Source organism: Triturus cristatus, chromosome 3_2 (assembly GCF_964204655.1).
Source record: "Triturus cristatus chromosome 3_2, aTriCri1.1, whole genome shotgun sequence".
NCBI lineage: Eukaryota > Metazoa > Chordata > Amphibia > Caudata > Salamandridae > Triturus > Triturus cristatus.
The window spans coordinates 981,014,013-981,033,551 of record NC_140584.1 but is presented as its reverse complement, the minus strand read 5'-3'; the positions used below and the strand labels follow the sequence as shown (position 1 = coordinate 981,033,551).

At 44.8% G+C, this 19,539-nt stretch overlaps 1 protein-coding gene across 3 annotated transcripts in view; it reads left to right on the top strand.

Annotated features, from left to right (window-relative positions):
- The window catches only part of LOC146858930 (P2X purinoceptor 1-like), a 725,716-nt gene that overhangs the window by 439,333 nt on the left and 266,844 nt on the right, over positions 1–19,539 (top strand). For all 3 annotated transcript variants that reach the window (XM_085649572.1, XM_085649574.1, XM_085649573.1), the window contains exons 5-6: positions 1,082–1,184; positions 15,713–15,793. In XM_085649572.1, the coding sequence (XP_085505698.1) occupies positions 1,082–1,184; positions 15,713–15,793 (184 nt within the window). The remainder of the gene's footprint in view (positions 1–1,081; positions 1,185–15,712; positions 15,794–19,539) is intronic.

Here is a 19,539-nt window from a genome sequence, read left to right as displayed (position 1 = left end):
GGCGCGATGAAGTTGATGATGCAGTCACTGAAGCCTGTTTTTCCAGCATAACTGTCTTTGTGCTATTGGAAACTCTTTCATGAATGTATTACTAGGAATAGCCCAAGGCCAAATTTAACTAGTAGTGGCCTGTGACCTGAATGTAGTACTGTGCATGAAGCCTTTTAGGTTCAAAATAGTGTCTGCTGCTTATTGGGTAAACAAAGCAAACACAAGGAGATGATGGATGGAGTGCTGAAACTTTTCAGACACTCACCCCCAGTCACAGATCTGGGTTGAATCCATCATCATTCTTTAGCTCACCTCACCACCTCCGTTCAGACCCAGCTATATGCAAATCAGTCTTAACCCTGTGCCTCATGGGAACAATCCAGCCCAAACTGCCAAGCCAGGTCTTCCCTGAACCGGAAACAAGCATCCTGGGACCGGTTTCTGGGTAACACCCTTCATCAGCCAGGCTAGCTTGAATCCAGTGGCAAAGTGAGCAAGGGACCCATGTCTGGGCATACCCTGCCAACTCAGTGTGAACAAAGCAAACACAAGGAGATGATGGGCGGAGTGCTGAAACTTTTCAGACACTTGGGTATTCTTTTGATTTGTACACTGAAGTATTTTGATGAACTAGAAAAGTAAGTAAATATATTTCCTTGTTTGAAACAATATTTTGTAACCTGTAGTCTTAGTGTGACTAATGTGGTGCAGCCATAATGCAGAAGCACATCACCTGGTTAATATATCAGCGTTTGCTTATCATAGCAATGAACTCATGATGGGCAGCATCAATCATTATGAATCTGATTTACTAAAGTTTGGTGACGTTCTTCTTAAGACTGTGGCAAGCTGGAAGGATGGATATGACTGGCAAAGGGTTTGACTTTAGAAAGTCTTAATCAGTCTAAGGACTGTTATTATCTAAATACTGTGGGCCAGATGTATCAAAGGGTTTTATCCATTCTGTGTCCATGGTAAAATGTGTTCATACACATGGCCCTGTATGAGGTCTTAAGCCAGAGAAAAACTTTAGTAAATCTTTCCATATGTCATTTAAATTGATATTAGTTTCTCCCATCTTTTTCTTTAGGGGTGATGACTGGAAGATGCATACCCTACAATAACAATAACAACACTAAGACATGTGAGGTCTTCGCATGGTGCCCTGTTGAAAATGACACCTACGTTCCCAAGTAAGAATTCACATTGTTTGTTCTTTTTCATAATTCCTGCTTACAACATCTTAAAAATAAAATCAGTTCTACAAATGTCCTCTGTGCCTCTGTCCTTACTGTGGCAATGGTAATGTCCGAACCTTTGCATAAGTTTGGACTATTAATAATATCTAGAATGTTTTCACATCCAAACTAGCCTCTGATGAAACCCATTTTTGAAAAGTTAACTGTTTTGCATTATCGCCTTCATAATGGATTGTTAATAGCAGAGTCAGCTGGATCTTTACCCCCCAGCGACTTAAGTGTGGTAAAAGATGACATACTTGCTAGGAAACACATTCTGTCAAGGCATAATAAATTCACAATAAGAGCAAAAGGACCCTAGAGAAACGATCTTAGTGAGTCCACCTGAAGAAAGCACTTTTCTTCTTGCTTATTTTATTTGAACCTCTGCTACAGATAAGTGTGTCCATGTCCCTAGCTCTCTCTAATAAATTTGCAGGCAAACAGACTTTACAAAAGATTGTTGAGGCCAGAATTTGGTAACTTGCAACATTTTATTATACTCTTCAAATCCTTAGTTACATTTTAAGTCTGATGCTATGGTACACTGTACAAATAAGAACGATCACCACAATCCCTTCACAGGGTTCTGTAGTCTGAATTTTACTTAGTATTCAAATATTGGGGGCTATTCACAGAGGTACATTTAATCATGAGTACATTTACACATGTGAGTTTACTCTTACACTTTGTAGCAGATTTAGTACTTTAAGCTAGTCATCATTCATGAGTGTAAATTTACTACAAAGTGTAGGCTTACATGTCCCCACCCCCTGAAGCCTAATTTACAAGTGTAAAGTTACTACGCATAATTTTTCAGTCATCGGCAGAGCTCTCTATCTCCTGGCAGGGATCTCCCTGTGGTAAAGTATCAGGAAAAGTTTAAAAGTTTGCTAAAGTTGAAAAACCTATGTAGACATATTTTTAAGATCAATATTACTGTAAATGATTGTACATACATTAAAGAATAAAAACAATGCTACAGCATTACTAACTTAATTTTGACTTATTTAATTATATGAATATAAAAGTTGATTAAACTTTAAAAACAATTGTAGACATAAATTATTATCAGTTGTACTAAGATTTAAAGAAATCCCAACAAAAGTATAACATTTATATTTTTATTTTGCAGTAAACGTTAATGAAAGTTATGTACAGAATTAATTTAAATTATTTTAATTAGTTTGTAAGTTGAATTCATTTTTAAATTTAAATTTTGTTGTGCCCTTTTTGGCTGTAGTAACTATAGATGTGCAGTTTTAAAAAGCTATGGGCTTACTCGTTTATGGGTGGCCGCATGTCTCTCCCTGAGCCCCTCCTTACTCCTCCGTTAACCCCTTTCATTCAGTAAGTATTCCTCATTTCAGCCACTCTCCTATCCCTCTCACATTTACAATTAAAACGTATATCTACATGTACGACGCTCTCCAGAGTCATTGGTGCAGGTCTCCACACATAAAAGAAAGCAGGGGCAGAGACCACTGCATGTAGGTTATTGAATAGCATCTTCTAGTATGTTTAGCAGTGCTATTTTAGTGCTACTAAACGTATACTACCATGAACTACCGAACGTGCTACAAAATGCAGTTGGTATATAGTCCCCATTGTTTTTATTGCCCTTTTTAACAACCTTTCCTTCTCTTCCATCTTCTGCCTGAGGGATTTCACCCTTTTAGTACAATGTGCAACTAATTATACTGCCTCTCAGAAATTATTTACGAGCACCACATAAAATAAAGGGATCTTATATGAAGCCAGTATAGATCTCCAAACAAGAGCATAATTCCTCTTCTAAAGTTTTTACAAAATGTAGGTTCTGGTCCTGGGAAAGTACAGAGTTGAATACAGTGTTGGGGATAATAATAATCAGGCTCATCTCAACTTCCATAAAATAAGAGGCCACAATTTACCAAGTGTAAGTGGTTATTGCTTTTGCACAAGCTTTTTTGAAAGTCATAAAAGGTTTAGTCATGATTCATTGTTGTGAAATGGAGAGGAAAATAAAATTGACTCTCTAATTAGTGTGAAATATCCTTGAGATAAGTTTGTGTGGCTTTGTAAAATCTGATTCTTTAAATATCCTTTTGTTTTATGAGATTGTAATTAAGGGTGTAGCCACATCTTTATTGAGACAAAGGACCAGTCTATAATTAATCATTATTTAACTCTGCTAACTACTGGGAAATGTCTTTGAAGTTCTGTTGTGTGTACATGTTCAAAGAAAACACATTTCATAGAATCACTCAAGGATCTTGTTTAGTTTCTCCACCTAAACAAAACCTCATTATTCAGCTAATTTCTTTCCAAAAGAAATTTTACATTCCTGCTAAATAATGGACTTGAAATTCCATATGCGTGACTGTGTTCTTTCTAACAGATAGCTTTCATGCTGGAAGATAATGTTAAATTCTATCTCTGTACGGAAACTGACACTGCCAAACATTGGTGACTGTCCTGCCTGCCCTATTTAGTGTGGATAAAGATCCTATATTCTCCAAATAAGGCAAAGCGGACATCACCCACTTTTTGACAGATTTCCTCCATCCACAAAACTCTCAACTAGACCAATAGGGTTTTGCCCTTAACGCTACTGTTATTATCCTCCTTAAGACAAAGTATTCTCGAACTAGCGGTTATTGACCCCCACGCACTTAATAAATACACAAAAATTGTAAACACATCATATTATATGCACATAAAAGAACAAACACAACAATAAAACAAGTAAATTCATTACCACTATAAAGCAATCTCTCCCAAACCGATAGTCCCAAATTTCTGATGTTTTGTTTTTACTGAGGAGTTTTGAGGCACACTACATGCAGTCGTACAGTTACTTCAAAGTGTTACATACAATGAGAAAATGTGGTACTGTGTGGAGGGAAGTTAGAGTCCAGTTAGGAAAGGTGAGGTCCTAAACTAATATGCTTTGTTGAAACCCACATGAACTTTTACTACATTTATGAATGACCCAGAAAATTTCAGTTTTCGGATTCTTTCTAAAGTACATAAAGTTTGGTGCAGATATTAGGCTCAGGCTCAGAGAATGCTACAGCATCGATCCCTGTCCTCTGAAGGTCTTCCCTCCTTCAATGTTAAATTCATTTCTAGGATCTTTGTGAGATCAAGTGTGCAGTTGATGGGCATCGCTGTGCCAGCATGCAGATATGAATGTTGAAAACGAGGCAGGACAGGAGAAAGCCCTGGGAAACACTGCATGGAAATGTGCGGAGGATGAATCAAAAGCTCTTATCCTGACTTGTTGACTGCAATGAGAAAGGAAAAATTTGATCTGATCTAACTTATCTCCAGGCCGGTCCAGCCCATCCCTTGAGCATACAAAACAAAAATAAGGTGGCCTATGGTGTCATAGACTGCTGACTGGTTGATGGACTTCTTGTTTTGATCCAAGGTGGCAGGAGTTTCTTCTCTGCTGGATGCATGGGCTGATTTAGTGCACATTGAAGGCCTTTTAACAAATTGGTGATCAATCGTTCATGTGTTTCGGCCTCATATATTCTTGAAGTTGTCTCTTCACCTCCTCTTCCAGGATATGAAGGTCGGAAGCTTTAGTTTTATTGGAAAAGTCTGACAGAACCTCGTTCATCATAGGAACCCCAACAAACATCCACCCTTACCAATCCCATTGGTACATAAGTACTGAACTGCAGTATTTACTAAAGACTAAGGTCCTCATTTACAGTTTAGCGGGTAGCCCACTGCCCACAGGATGATGGAGTACATTTTCTTCACCACCTGGGTGGACTATCACCTGTAATAGTTACAGATCTTCGTCAACCTAGTGGAAATCTCTGTGCTTTCACAGGACCCCTGCCATGGTGACCCCTCTGAAGGCACTAAATGTTTGTTGAGTTGACACCATGTTTCAAGCAGCCGGTCAGTAAACGTTTGTGTTTTAGAAAATCAAACTTCCAAATAGAGAGTTGGCTTTTGCAAAACAAACTAATGACCCTGATGCCTTAGGAGTCTTCTCCCAGGGTGTGGGGGTACTTTTTCCTTTTTTTCTGCTTGGGACTGCCAGGCTTTTCCTGGTGGTCCAGAGCAGAAAAAAGTACATCTGATTGTCCACTTTAAATAGGGTGGGCAAGTAATGTCCTGTCATCAACAGCCCGAAGCCCATCGGTGTATGGTTTCCGCCAGCTGAGAAACTGCTGGCGGAAACATGATGGTCTGCCCAACTCTAACTGGAGCAGGTGGACCACCTGTTTGGCGTACCCTGTCTGCCAAACTCTCCGTAACCCCCTATGTATTGTTGAGTTAATTGAAGGCTGATATCTAAAGATCAGAGTAATTTGGCAGCATAATGGAGGATTAACCTGCATCTAACAAAAGCGTCTCTAAATCTTTTGAACAAGTTTTACATATTTTATCGAGACACCTCTGGTGTTAGAGAAATTATAACAGGATATAGAATTTAGAAGTCAAATTGAATGTCCCCTATTGGTAAGAGGTGTCATTAAAATAGTAGTCAGTCCTACACCATCTTCAGATTTGGGGAAATAATTGTACAAAGTGGATTTTATCTGTTGAATTCAGTTTTAGTCAAGCAAAACTTTAAAGCAAGTACCTGAAACTGTGCAAAGCACCGTCTGAATAAAGATGAGTCAGAGTGAATATTTCTTTGAGCTTCAGCGAAGATTTTTACAATTACATTTAGTGAGAAAATTATACCATAAAAAGTCTCTGAAAAGAAAGACTTACCTCATGGCCAATACAACCTGAGATTTCCTCTGGTCTTGTATCAATACATTTGAAGTCCAGGGAAGAAGATCAGGATTTCACTTTCTAATCATTGAAATAGACTGAGTCCCAATAAAGCAGGAGAAAGCATGGTTTCTTAATGCTGTCCAACCAAGCGTATCTTTTTGTTTAATTGTCCACAGGGAAAGATGACGTGCAGAAATGGCAGATTAGTTCAATGACAGAACTGGACAACCAGCTCAAACCAACCTTGTTTGATGTCAGTCTTCATTAAATCTCAAGAGAACTTGGACATTTCCCTATAAATACTTTACATGTAACAGAAATATATATATTTATTTATTACCAGCTAGAGTAGGCAAGTGACTGACGAAACAGTGGGATGTGGATCTTCTCTCCCACAAAAGATGCTATGTCTGCGTATGTCCTTAACCAATATTTAACAGCATCATTTGTAAATAAAGAGAACCTATGAAGGATAGCGCTCTACCTTCGTGCATCCCTATGTTCTGCCACTGGGAATTGACTGCAGGAAGCTGAAATCCTCGAGAAATAAGTGTTCATTATTACTCAGCAGTATTCTGGTCTTGGTGACAATTCTAAAGATACCCTCTATTCCACAAAGTGCTCATTAGCTCGCCCTAAAACAATATGCCTTTTTAGCATTGGTGCATAGTTGATGACTTACAGCCAATCAAAACTGGCTCATGTCACAAGCACCCAATCAACATTCACCCTGCCTATCATACATGAAATATGGGGATTTTCATATGAACAGGGGCTAGGGAAGGGTGGACAGAGCTTTTGAAAGTTAGCGATAGCTTGTTGTCGAAGGTTTATATTAGTTCACAGCTGCGCCTTTTCCTTTCTGTCATTCGTTGTATACTTTTCATTATATAACATATTTGCTTGCAGCTTTCATCAGCACCTTTTTGTAGTGCAAACATCTATGCAAGTTTAATGTACAAATAGAATTTTCTTCTGCGTGACCTTTATGTACCTTTCCCAAAATCTAAAATTGCTTTCAATGATAGCTGAAGGATTTAGAAACATTCAGTAGAGCATTGCACAGCGGCTGGTAAAAGGCCCTTTACCTGATTCCCTGCCCACGCTGTCGAATGGAGGGTGCTGATTTTCTCCATATGCTGTGGAGCTGTCCTCGGATCAGAGGCTACTGGTGGGAGGTGTGGTCCTTGCTTTGCACTATCACAGACAGGGAGATTGAATTTGGAATGAGTCCGTGCCTGTTACACTGGTTCCCTCACACTTCCAAGACTAAAGTAACCAGTAAATTCATAGATCTGGGGCTGGTACTGGCCAAGCGGGAAATTACTACTAATTGGAAGGCGCAGCGTGGGGCGAGGTTGCAGAAGTGGAGAGCGGAGTTTACCCGGTGGGCGGACTGCGAAATGGTTATTAGATTACAGTTGGCCAGCCGTGCCCATAGCGACAGAGCATTGGAGACGGCCCAAGCCTGGGGGACACTGGCAGTGCTATTAAAAAATGCCGACTCTGGTGGGGAGGGGGCCTTGGAGAATGAGGGAGCGCAGAGTCAACCCTCGACTATGTCGGGCTAGTGGAGTACCGAGGGGATCAGGCACTGCCTTACTTGCGTTCCCAGTGGTCCTGTGTTAGGGTGTCCCATACGGAACTGAATGTCTGCCCATATACTACGACAACAAGTCATGCCGGAGGAGATGGGGGGGGAGGATAGGGGGAGGGGTTGTACTCAGGGTTAGTTGATCAGTTTAGGATTAGTCATATTGCTTATGCACTGAACCTGTTGAACAGAGGCTCCATGGTTAATATGTCTGTAAATGTGGCCTTGCAAGCTGCTCCGATGGTGGAATTGCTAGTGACTTTATTGTAAGGTTTGTAGGAGGAGCGATTAATCAGAGAATATGTCAGCGGGGTTCAGCGAGCATGGTTATTCTAGTGCAATTGCCCACTTAGATGTTTTCAGCAAGGGTCGATTACTGATTGTCATGTATTTGTATGATCTTGAATGTTAATAAACATATTTACAAAAAAAAAAAAAAAAGGCCCTTTACCTGAGCTATAAGCTGGTGATACGGAAGAGGGTGTTTACAGAGGGAAAGTGCCTTTAACAACCAGAAACAGCCAAGGCAAAATACCTTTAATGCTATTAGAGCATTCCAACAACACAGGGTAGAATGTTGTAAATCAGTAGGGGAGACCAAGAGAGGCAAACATTAGAATGTTGGAGTAGGAGGCCCATTCCAGACATTAACCCTCTCCCACTCTCTTATTTTCAATGGGGATTCCATCATTGCAGTGTTCATAGAAATGGCAGATTGAGCACCTCACATTGGTTCTTGGACTGCACTGAAGTTCTGCACCCATAATTCGCAGGCTCGCAAGCACTTTGTAATGCGCATTTATAATGCTGTTTAATTCTTACAGTTCTTTGTGCATAATCTGTGAGTAAACTATAAACTTGCTAACTTAAATTACTCAAAATATTTTTTCTAATGAATTTATGATCAGTTGTTCAAGGGAAGGGATCACAGATCTTGTAATGCCTAGTTTAGTGCGAGTATGTATTTTTTATTTCTTAACAATTTTCTAGAGAGCAGCATCTAGGTTGGCATAAAGCTTTTTAAAAGACCAGATTAAAAATGACAGTTCACAGCACTATGTGAAAACCACGGGGATAGGCTGGCGAACTGAAACCATATGAAAAAATGCAAAACTAGCTTTCCAGTTTGCACTCTTTTAAAATTCCTCTAATGACCATCTCCGGAAAGACAGTTTTACCTGCACCATTTGCTTTTGACATAATATAAATATTGACTTCCAATATCTGCAGATTTTTGGTCAGATAGTAAACATGTGCACATGATCTGCCTCCTTAGTAATTGCACTGATTAGCAAGAACCGATGTTTATGAATTGTACTGATTTCATACATGCATATGCTATCTGCCAGATGCAAATTAGCTTTAAGGCCTCATTATGACATGGGCGGTCCAAGGTTCAAGGTGAATGGGGAGGTGGTCAAAGGCGGGTGGGAGTGGATGCTACCTAATCTGGAGGTAGAAATAGAGCAATCGTGTTTTCTGGTAAGCGTGTGTGCTGGGAATCGTGTTTGCTCATTGGGCAAGAACCATTTCAGGCTTTGCTGGAGAGGCAGTTGGTCCTTTTGAGGTCTTTTGCTCCAACTGCTTTCAGCAGCCCGCCTCCATTGAAGGATCGCCATCATTTCAGATGAATTGTTTCCAGTTGGCGATGGAGCGGGGAGGAGCAGTGGGGTTGTAGACCTGGAAGGTCATCGATAGGTATAAAGGGGCTCTAGATTTGGCTGCTTTTAAACTTAAATATCGAGCTTTGAATTGTCTCTGGTGTTGCATGGTTAGCAGGCGAGCCCGGATCTGAGCCTTGAGACATGTCCTCATTCTTTGCTATGGGCACCTTTGGAGGCTATAGAATGTATTGCTGATTGCATGGTATGTTCATGACAAACAGTATGAGACCATGCTGACATTCTACTGATACACAAGACACAAAGGGGTCGATTAAGATGAAGTGCGGAAAGTCTCCGACCGACAGTCCGATTCCCCTAGACCGTGTCGGAACCCATCCACCCGACTCGGTCGGAAACGATTCCAGCCGACCAATTACGATGCTCGTCGTCAGAAGGGAAACTGTTGGTCATTCTGAATCGGTTCCGACCGGCATTCGGAGAATCCAAGTTGGTCAGAGCAGATTGGTACAGCTCTACAGACAGCGTTTCTGACCGATTGATTACAATGTCGGATTCTGACAGCCTTTCCGACTCGGTGTGTCCGACACGAAAAGGCTGTCAGAAACTGACTTTGGGGTCCCTAGCAGGCCCCCATTCATCCTGAGCCCTCTGGTTGGGGGCTGTGTTGGTACCCAAGGGACCCACCTGTAAAACGATTCACTACATGGCAGGCACCATGGGATATCCGTGACAGGGTGCAAGGTTTTTCGTAGACACCCATTTTCACATAGGCTCACATTGAACTCAATTGGAATCCTTTCTAACAGTGTTTGGAAGCATTGTTATCAGTCGTGCGGAACCGCCAATCGCAAGTCGGTTGGAAATGAATCCGATATGAAGTTGAGACATCGTAATCAGCCCCAAAATGTGAGTCTATAAGTATGTAAAATGTTTAAATACGTATCAAAATCTTTATTAAAATAGTGAGACTGCAGCTCTTTTTTAGGTCTCGCCTGAGCCAGCGCTTTAGCTCTGCTCTCGCGAGAGCTTTTGTAAATGGGGGATCTGGAAGTGCAAACGAGTGCTTTCAGGCCTCCAAATACAGTGCATGTGCGCCAGGCGTGCGCACCATTTGGCAGCCTGCACACCATTTGCTTTCACTTTCGCGGCCGCACAGCCGCTTTGATGTTTGATCGCGATCGCCATCACTTTCAGTTTTACGGCCGCTTGTTCTCTCTGGTCTCACATGTGCTATTCCCTCTGTATTTTCACTCTGCCCTCACATGTGCTTTTCCCTCTCTATTTTTCTCTTTCCTCACACATGCTATTCCCTCTGTATTTGTCTCTCTTCCCTCACATGTACTCTTCCCTCTGCATTTTTTCTCTATGCTCTCACATGTGCTCTTCGCTCTGTATTTTTTTCTCTGCCCTCGCATGTGTTCTTCTCTCTATATTTTTCTCTCTGCTCTCACATGCTCTCTTCCCTCTGTTTTTATCTCCGGTCTAACATGCGCCCTACCCTCTGTATTTTTCGCTTTGCTCTCACATGAGCTCTTCCCTCTCTATTTTTCTCTCCTCCCTCACATGGACTCTTCCCTCTGTATTTTTTTCTCTGCCCTCACGTGCTTTTCCCGCTGTATTTTCTCTCTGCCCTCACATACTCTTCCCTGTATTTTTTCCTCTTTGCCCTCAAGTGCACTCTTCCCTCTGATCACATGCATACACAACTATGCACACATACAAACACACACCTGCATTTACACACACATATGAACATATACAAACCCACACAGACATGCATATACATGCACACCAACACACCAACCCCACATACACATATAAACAAGCACGCACCCCAACATACACAGACATAGGTATACACACAAACATATGTGTACACATCCATGAAGACAAATGAACACAATGACACACCCATACTTGCACACCAACACACACATGCATACACAAACATATACACATACAAACACACACACATGCATACACACACAGATATATACATATAGACACACACACTATGCACACACACGCATCTCCCGTACTGTCTCAGGGGAAGAGTCGGTGTCAGCTGTCTCCTAGAGGGAGATCTCGCATAAGACAGTAAGACTCAGAGACATGTGGCGGTGGGGAGAGACAGACATGCCTCCCTTTAATTGTGTTGTTGCAAGATGGTGACTATCTTCTGCCACTGGTGCATTCAGATAAGCGGCAGGAAGTTCGTCGGACACATGCACTGGTTTCAATTTCGAGAAAGTGGGGTGAACGTTTCACAGATCGGGAGTGTGTGTCAACACGTGTTTCTCCTTCACAGCAAGGCCAATCAGTACATTTTGTTTAACCGTGTGGTCATGAATCCTTTAATTGCATAAGTGAGCGGGTATGGATGTAAACAAAAATGTAACACTAATACCACATTTTCTGTCACTCTTGTGAACAGGTTTGCTGTGAATGTATGAATGAGAATGGCGTTTTAGAATACGTTGCATGGAAAAGGGTCAACATGGTGTATACGTGTTTTTTGGTATTTTTTTATTTATTGTTTTTATTGCATGGTTAACGTCATGATATACCGGATTCGGATGCTTCATTGCAGATCAGTTGTTTGGCCCGTGGTTATTTACGAGTTTGGAAAATACTTTTGTATTGTTTCGATTCTTTTTGTCTCTGCCCTATCTCTTGGCTGCGTCCTTACTCTCTCCCATCTTCTCTCTCCATCTCTTTGCTACATGTTCTCTCGTAATGTTTTCATTTTCCCCAACTCTCCTCTTTACTCTCTATAATTCTTTTTTTGCTCCTTTTCTGTCTCTGTCCCTTCTCTCCTCTTTCTCTCCCCACCTGTCCCTTCTCTAACCCCACTCCTCTTCCTCTGCCCACACCCCCATCCCTCTCTCTCGCAGTACTGCAGCATAGGCAGCACCAGGTCTCTGATGCCTTCTCAGTGTTGGCCCTGGGGGTGGAGGAGGTAAGTCAGCCCCCCAAGTGAATCCCATTATCAACAGATAGTGAACCTCTATTTACCAACAAGTACGGAGCGGTCTCGGGTGACGGCTGATGCAAACAGTGATCTGCTCTCGGCCCCGGCAGGGCCTGTGGGGTGGGGGCGTTACCTTACACTAGGAAAGGAAGTAAAAGTGATATCCTCCCCTCCCCCCACTCCACCACTGTCTCTCCTCACCCTCCACCTCTCTCTCTCCTCCACTTCTGATTCCCTTCCAACTCGGTCTCTCCTTATCCTCCACCTCGGTCTCTCCTTACCCTCCACCTCGGTCTCTCCTTACCCTCCACCTCGGTCTCTCCTTACCCTCCACCTCGGTCTCTCCTTACCCTCCACCTCGGTCTCTCCTTACCCTCCACCTCGGTCTCTCCTTACCCTCCACCTCGGTCTCTCCTTACCCTCCACCTCGGTCTCTCCTCACCCTCCACCTCGGTCTCTCCTTACCCTCCACCTCGGTCTCTCCTCACCCTCCACCTCGGTCTCTCCTCACCCTCCACCTCGGTCTCTCCTCACCCTCCACCTCGGTCTCTCCTCACCCTCCACCTCCGTCTCTCCTCACCCTCCACCTCCGTCTCTCCTCACCCTCCAACTCTGATTCTCCTCACCCTCCACCTCCCCCTCCACGTGTCTCTCCTCACCCTCCACGTGTCTCTCCTCACCCTCCACGTGTCTCTCCTCACCCTCCACGTGTCTCTCCTCACCCTCCACGTGTCCCTCCTCACCCTCCACGTGTCCCTCCTCACCCTCCACGTGTCCCTCCTCACCCTCCACGTCTCTCCTCACCCTCCACGTCTCTCCTCACCCTCCACGTCTCTCCTCACCCTCCACGTGTCTCTCCTCATCCTCCACACGTCTCTCCTCACCCTCCACAAGTCTCTCCTCACCCTCCACACGTCTCTCTCCTCACCCTCCACACGTCTCTCTCCTCACCCTCCACACGTGACTCTCCTCACCCTCCAAACGTGTCTCTCCTCACCCTCCACATGTGTCTCTGCTCACCCTCCACGTGTCTCTCCTCACCCTCCACACGTGTCTCTCCTCACCCTCTGTGTCTCTCCTCACCCACGTGTCTCTCCTCACCCTCCACACGTGTCTCTCCTCACCCTCCACGTGTCTCTCCTCACCCTCCACGTGTCTCTCCTCACCCTCCACGTGTCTCTCCTCACCCTCCACGTGTCTCTCCTCACCCTCCACGTGTCTCTCCTCACCCTCCACGTGTCTCTCCTCACCCTCCACGTGTCTCTCCTCACCCTCCACGTGTCTCTCCTCACCCTCCACGTGTCTCTCCTCACCCTCCACGTGTCTCTCCTCACCCTCCACGTGTCTCTCCTCACCCTCCACACGTGTCTCTGCTCACCCTCCACACGTGTCTCTGCTCACCCTCCACACGTGTCTCTGCTCACCCTCCACGTGTCTCTCCTCACCCTCCACACGTGTCTCTCCTCACCCTCCACACGTGTCTCTCCTCACCCTCCACACGTGTCTCTCCTCACCCTCCACACGTGTCTCCTCACCCTCCGCCTCACCCTCCACATGTGTCTCCTCCTCACCCTCCACAGATGTCTCCTCCTCACGCTCCACTCCTCCTCACGCTCCACATGTTTCTCTCCTCACCCTCCACACGTGTCTCTCCTCACCCTCCACACGTGTCTCTCCTCACCCTCCACGTGTCTCTCCTCACCCTCCACGTGTCTCTCCTCACCCTCCACGTGTCTCTCCTCACCCTCCACGTGTCTCTCCTCACCCTCCACGTGTCTCTGCTGCACGCCTCACACTGCTGCATGGCACACACTGCTGCACGCCTCACACTGCTGCACGCCTCACACTGCTGCACGCCTCACACTGCTGCACGCCTCACACTGCTGCACGCCTCACACTGCTGCACGCCACACACTGCTGCACGCCGTTGCATGCCACACACTGCTGCACGCCTCACACTGCTGCACGCCACACACTGCCACACACTGTTGCACGCCGCACACTGTTGCACGCCGCACACTGCTGCACGCCGCACACTGCTGCACGCCGCACACTGCTGCACGCCGCACACTGCTGCACGCCGCACACTGCTGCACGCCACACACTGCTGCACGCCACACACTGCTGCACACTGCTGCATTACTCACTGCTGCATGCTGCACGACACTGCTGCACGCAGCACACTGCTGCACGCCGCACACTGCTGCACGCCACAGTGCTGCATGCCTCACACTGCTACACGAAACACTGCTGCACGCAGCACACTGCTGCACGCCGCTGCACGTCAGTGCTGCATGCCTCACACTGCTACACGAAACACTGCTGCACGCCGCACACTGCTGCACGCCTCACACTGCTGCACGCCTCACACTGCTGCACGCCTCACACTGCTGCACGCCTCACACTGCTGCACGCCTCACACTGCTGCACGCCTCACACTGCTGCACGCCGCACACTGCTGCTAGCCGCACACTGCTGCACTCCACACACTGCTTTTATACGAGTTTATGCTACTGACATTGTAAATGACAATGCCTTTTATTTGTTTTAAAACCAAAACATAAATACAAGGCATTGTAATTTTACAATGCCAATAGCTCAAACTCTTATAAATGCGAGACCTATTCCAAATGCTTGTTTACAAATGAGTGTCAACACACAGTCTTAACATGACTTTTCTAGTTTTCTACCCAGCCCTTTTTATGAGAACTGCATCGCCCACAATTCAAAGTCTCGAATCATCCACTCATCTTATCTTTTCCATTGTAACTTCTGCCACTTTTTACCAAGTTGTACCGCTGCAGGTAAACATGCCACAGCCCCCAACGTTTGTCCATTCTTGCTATTCTCTGACACATTGGCCCGAGTCATGAATTCGGGGTTGTTCTAGTACTCCAATGAACAGATGCAGATTTATTTACTTACTGAACTCACAAACAATATGGCGCCACCTACCTGGCCTGGCATGCATAAAGGGGGAGTGTGTAATCCACACATCCTGAGAATACCAAAGAAACTCAAGAAGTAGAAAACATAAACCAATCACCATAAACAGAAATAGGTAGGGAGGAGCGGGCTCAGGAATGGAACGGGAAGACCAGGTTATGGAGTGATGAAGATTACTGGTGAGTAACCGGGCATTCTGAATATAGGAAGGGGTTGTTTTATTGTCTCACTTACATTAAATCCTTAGGCCTCAATCTTTATTTAAATAAAACTGGTTTCAGTGGATTGCGTGTTTACCTTATTATAGACATAACATACACATAAAATAATTCAGCAATAGAAGTGTCAATATATATTTGCAAAGGTTTAAAATCGTTTTTTTTCCATTAATTGCCCCGCTGAAGAAATATTCATGTAAAACAGACCGAACGAACTATGTTGGCCTAATTTCCCATTAAAGAAGCAGCAAAAAAAAGTGGAAATGCTTATTTCTTAATATTTGCCCCAGTTTTTATAATTTGCCTATAGCCAGTTTCTGGAAAGTCCAGTCAGTTTGATTTTATTAATAGTGTGCCAGAGTTGTGAAGTAATTTGTGGTAATGTTAATTTCTTTCAGGCCTGCGCTGCTACAGAATGCTGTAAATTTCACCTTGTTAATTAAGAACAGCATCAGTTTTCCAGAATTCAATGTCACGAGGTTGGTAAAAATGCTTTTTCTTCAAACTTTGTCGTTGTCTTTGCCACCATACTGTTTTATTTTGCAGAAGGTGGATGAAGCACTGCCTTGCTTCCTGAGACAGGAGACCAATACCTCTGGTCGTGAGTTTCCTGGTAAATGGGTGGTAACGACTTCACTCGGTGAATACCATTTTGACTTCTTTTCGTGTTATTTTTTTCGTGGCTACATTTCACCAGGCTTTTAGTAGTAAAAATGAGCCCTGGGGAAAATTGCAGTATGCGGTAATTACCGTGGTCCTGATTACCAGTATTCCAGGTTTTCTAGCCAACGTTGAATAATTTATTTGCCCTGTACTAAACTCCCCTGACACTTTTGCACCAGCTGCCCTAGCAGCAGACATTATAGATATGTCCACATATTTTGTGTCCTGCCCAGTCGCATCCAAAAACATGTAACCAACTCTGACTGCAGTTTGGAACCATAGTGAGCTCCTCGAAGAATATTTAGTGAATAGATGCACACTCGTTTTTCTGGTCGAGGGCTGAAATCTAGAATCAGAATCAGTTCACAAAGGTAGATTTTGTGCTAACATTTATTCATGTCTGCATTCACAAAGCGCGCTTGGGCTTACGCAAATTGTGCAGTGTCTGCATGCATTCCTTATGTGGCTCATATGCAGGAACCATGATCAAAGTTCAAGCGATGGGGCTTGGCCAAGGCTGGGGCAGGGACATGATGCTCACTCACAACGTGATGTCCATGCTTCTGAGGTTCTTCCTGGCCTCCGTTCTTCTGCACCAGTAAAGGCCAATCAGAGCCTAGATCTCCACTGGTGCTGTAGTAGCTGCTATGCACACAGGGATTAGAATGTTGCTTGTGTTGTGCACTGTTTGTTTTTTTACTCCCTCAATTGGAATTTGATATGGAACGCGTGATGTTGCATTTTAATACTTATCAAGAGAAATTCAGTTTAGGAATTACCACAATGGAAGGGCGTGGCTTGGACGGCAGAGCTAATGGCTGCCTGATCCTGCCGATGTGCTGTAACGGAGCAAGCGAAGGGAGTGTACTCCGATGAACAGCGAACCGCCAAGAAAAAGGGACACAGCACGGGACGTCAGATCTCACACGCCATAGAGTGATACCATCGTGGAGAGGTATGAACGCCCCGAAACGCTAAGAAAAGCAAAGTTAAGAACACGGATGGAGGGCTGAGGCATCCAAGATGGCGCCCACAAGAAACTATGGAGGAAACCGAAACTAAAAACGGTCCTCCAGCTACACAACCACGAGGGAGCAAGGAGTAAGGAACAAATACCGACACTCAGCGGCCAGAGGTGAGCGGGGGGAAGCGGGCGAGGCTAGCACCGGAATAAAGAGCAGCGCTGCTCAGAGAGCCCCCCCCCCCCTCCCCCCACCACACACAAAGATCGCGCGTACAGCGATATCCCCCGCTCCTACCTCTGGAGTCACCGCTTCATCACCTGAGTAGCCGGAGGCAGTCGGAGCCGCACGCGACGGAGAGGAGGGGAAGGGGAGACATTGGGGGGAAACGGATGAGGGAAAAAGAAGAGACAAAATGGCGGAAGAAGGGGAGAAAAAAGCAAAACAAAGGGCTGAGCGATAACAAATGAGAGGGGATAGTGGAGGCAGATGAGAGATGGCCAAAAGGAAAGCAGCCAAGCAAGTCTAACAGAAGTGGACGAGAGAGGGGTTAAAAAAAAAAAAAAGGGTGAAGAAAGCAGCGCGCGATGAGCTCCAAAACTAAAAAGAAAAAAAGGAGAGGAGCACAAGTGGGCGGAAAGTGGAGAGCTCCTAAACCCATAAAGACCGTAAACAGCGCATAAGAACGCATACAAAAAGAATAAATGCAAAGGAATAACACCGCTACCTATAAAGGAGGAATATGAATAAGGGGCGAATTAGGGGGTTAACCAGGCCGGCCTGGTGCACCCCCACCCCTGGCACATTACCACACCGGCCCTCCTAACTCTTCGGGAAGGGCTACCACAGATATGAAGAAAAAGGAGCCACAGTGCTCAGGCTAGAACGACCAATGCAAAAAGACTTTGGGGTTACCTCAGGAAGAAACATCAGAGAGCGACGTGGATAGGGGAAGAAGGAGAGTAGTAGAGCCTGGTGACAAGATACCCAACAATTCAAAAAGAAGAACACACAAAGAGAGCCAGCACGTACTACACCCTGAGCAGGAAAAGAAAGAAAGAGCGAGCAAGGAGAATAGAGGAAGCAACACGCAGGACAAGCACACGAGACAAGGGACAAATAAAGACGCAAGAGAGACACGGGTGACAACAAACAAAAAAACATGGCTGACAAGGAAACCAGACTGCAGCAGAAGAAAAGCAAAGGCGAGCCACTGACATCGAATTCACCAATCAAACAGAGGCTGGTCATAAATAGCACGCTAGAAACGATTATTAAGAAACTAGCAGAGGTGCATGACTTGGCAAAGTCTACAAAGCTCACCACGGAAACAATCCAATTAGAGATTGCGGCGGTTAGAGCAGATCCGAACTCTGTGAACATCAGACTGGCAGCGGCATAGCAGAGAATTAGTGACACAGAAGATGCTGGACATGTAATGGTTAAAGAAGTAAGATCATTAGCTGAAATCACGAGCGCCCTACAAAAGCAAGCAGCAGAGACGAAAGATAAGAACCGAAGGGGGAACATTCGAATACTTGGAGTCCCAGAAGGAGCAGAGGATACAGCAGGCTCTTGCTCCGCATTCCTCGAGGAACTGATACCAAAGCTCACCAACCTAAAGTTCAACCGTCAATTTGAATTAGATAAGGCATTCAGAGTACCGGCTGCCAAAGTACCGACCTCCCACTATGCAAGACCCATCATATGCAAGCCCCCGAGGTCACAACACACGGAGGAAATTTGTAACTATGCCAGGAAAAACCAACTGGAAGGGCCACCGAATCATCCTAACCCAAGACTACTCAAAGCCCACTGTGACACAAGGAAAGAATTCCTCGCTCTTCGCCAAAAACTCAAACACAGGAACATACAATTTTCGTTTATTGCCCCTACAAGATTTAAAATAATAGACAAAGGGAAAAATCACGTCTTCACGGATCCACGAGAATTACACAAATACCTAGAGGGCCCAATGTCACTACCCATGGACACAGCTCTACAGAGCACAGCAAAAAGAGGCCCATCTCCAGAACACAATAATGAAGGAGACACTGTGGTAAACTAAAGAGTAAAAGCGACGAAATAATGAAACAAAAACTATGCACATCACATCTACCTCAGCCTCATCTACCTCAAGAACCACTATCTGCTACCTCACGACCAATTCCACAACAAAAAGGAGTACAACGAGTAATGACGAGACAATAAGGTCCCGGAGGCGAAAAGGCGATCCTGCCGTCGCACCTTCCGTATCTTAATGTAGAAGGGGGAGGGGAGGGAGGGGGGACACAGAGGGGGGGGTTAAAGTCAGTACTTCTCAAGTACTCACTCTTTTCTTTTTTCATTCTTTCCTTTTTTCAAACGTCACATACTCAAATGAAGACCAATGTACTAGCCCATGCAGCTCTAGGAAAGATAAATCGGGGCCAGAGACACGAGCACACCCGGGGTCCCTGGAGATCAGACCATATAGAAAGGCCGCGCCTTAGGAATACAAATGGCTGGTATCAAAACTCTCACACTAACGACAGACCTTAAGATAACATCAATCAATATCAAGGGCCTTAACCACCCCATTAAACGCAAGAAAATACTAA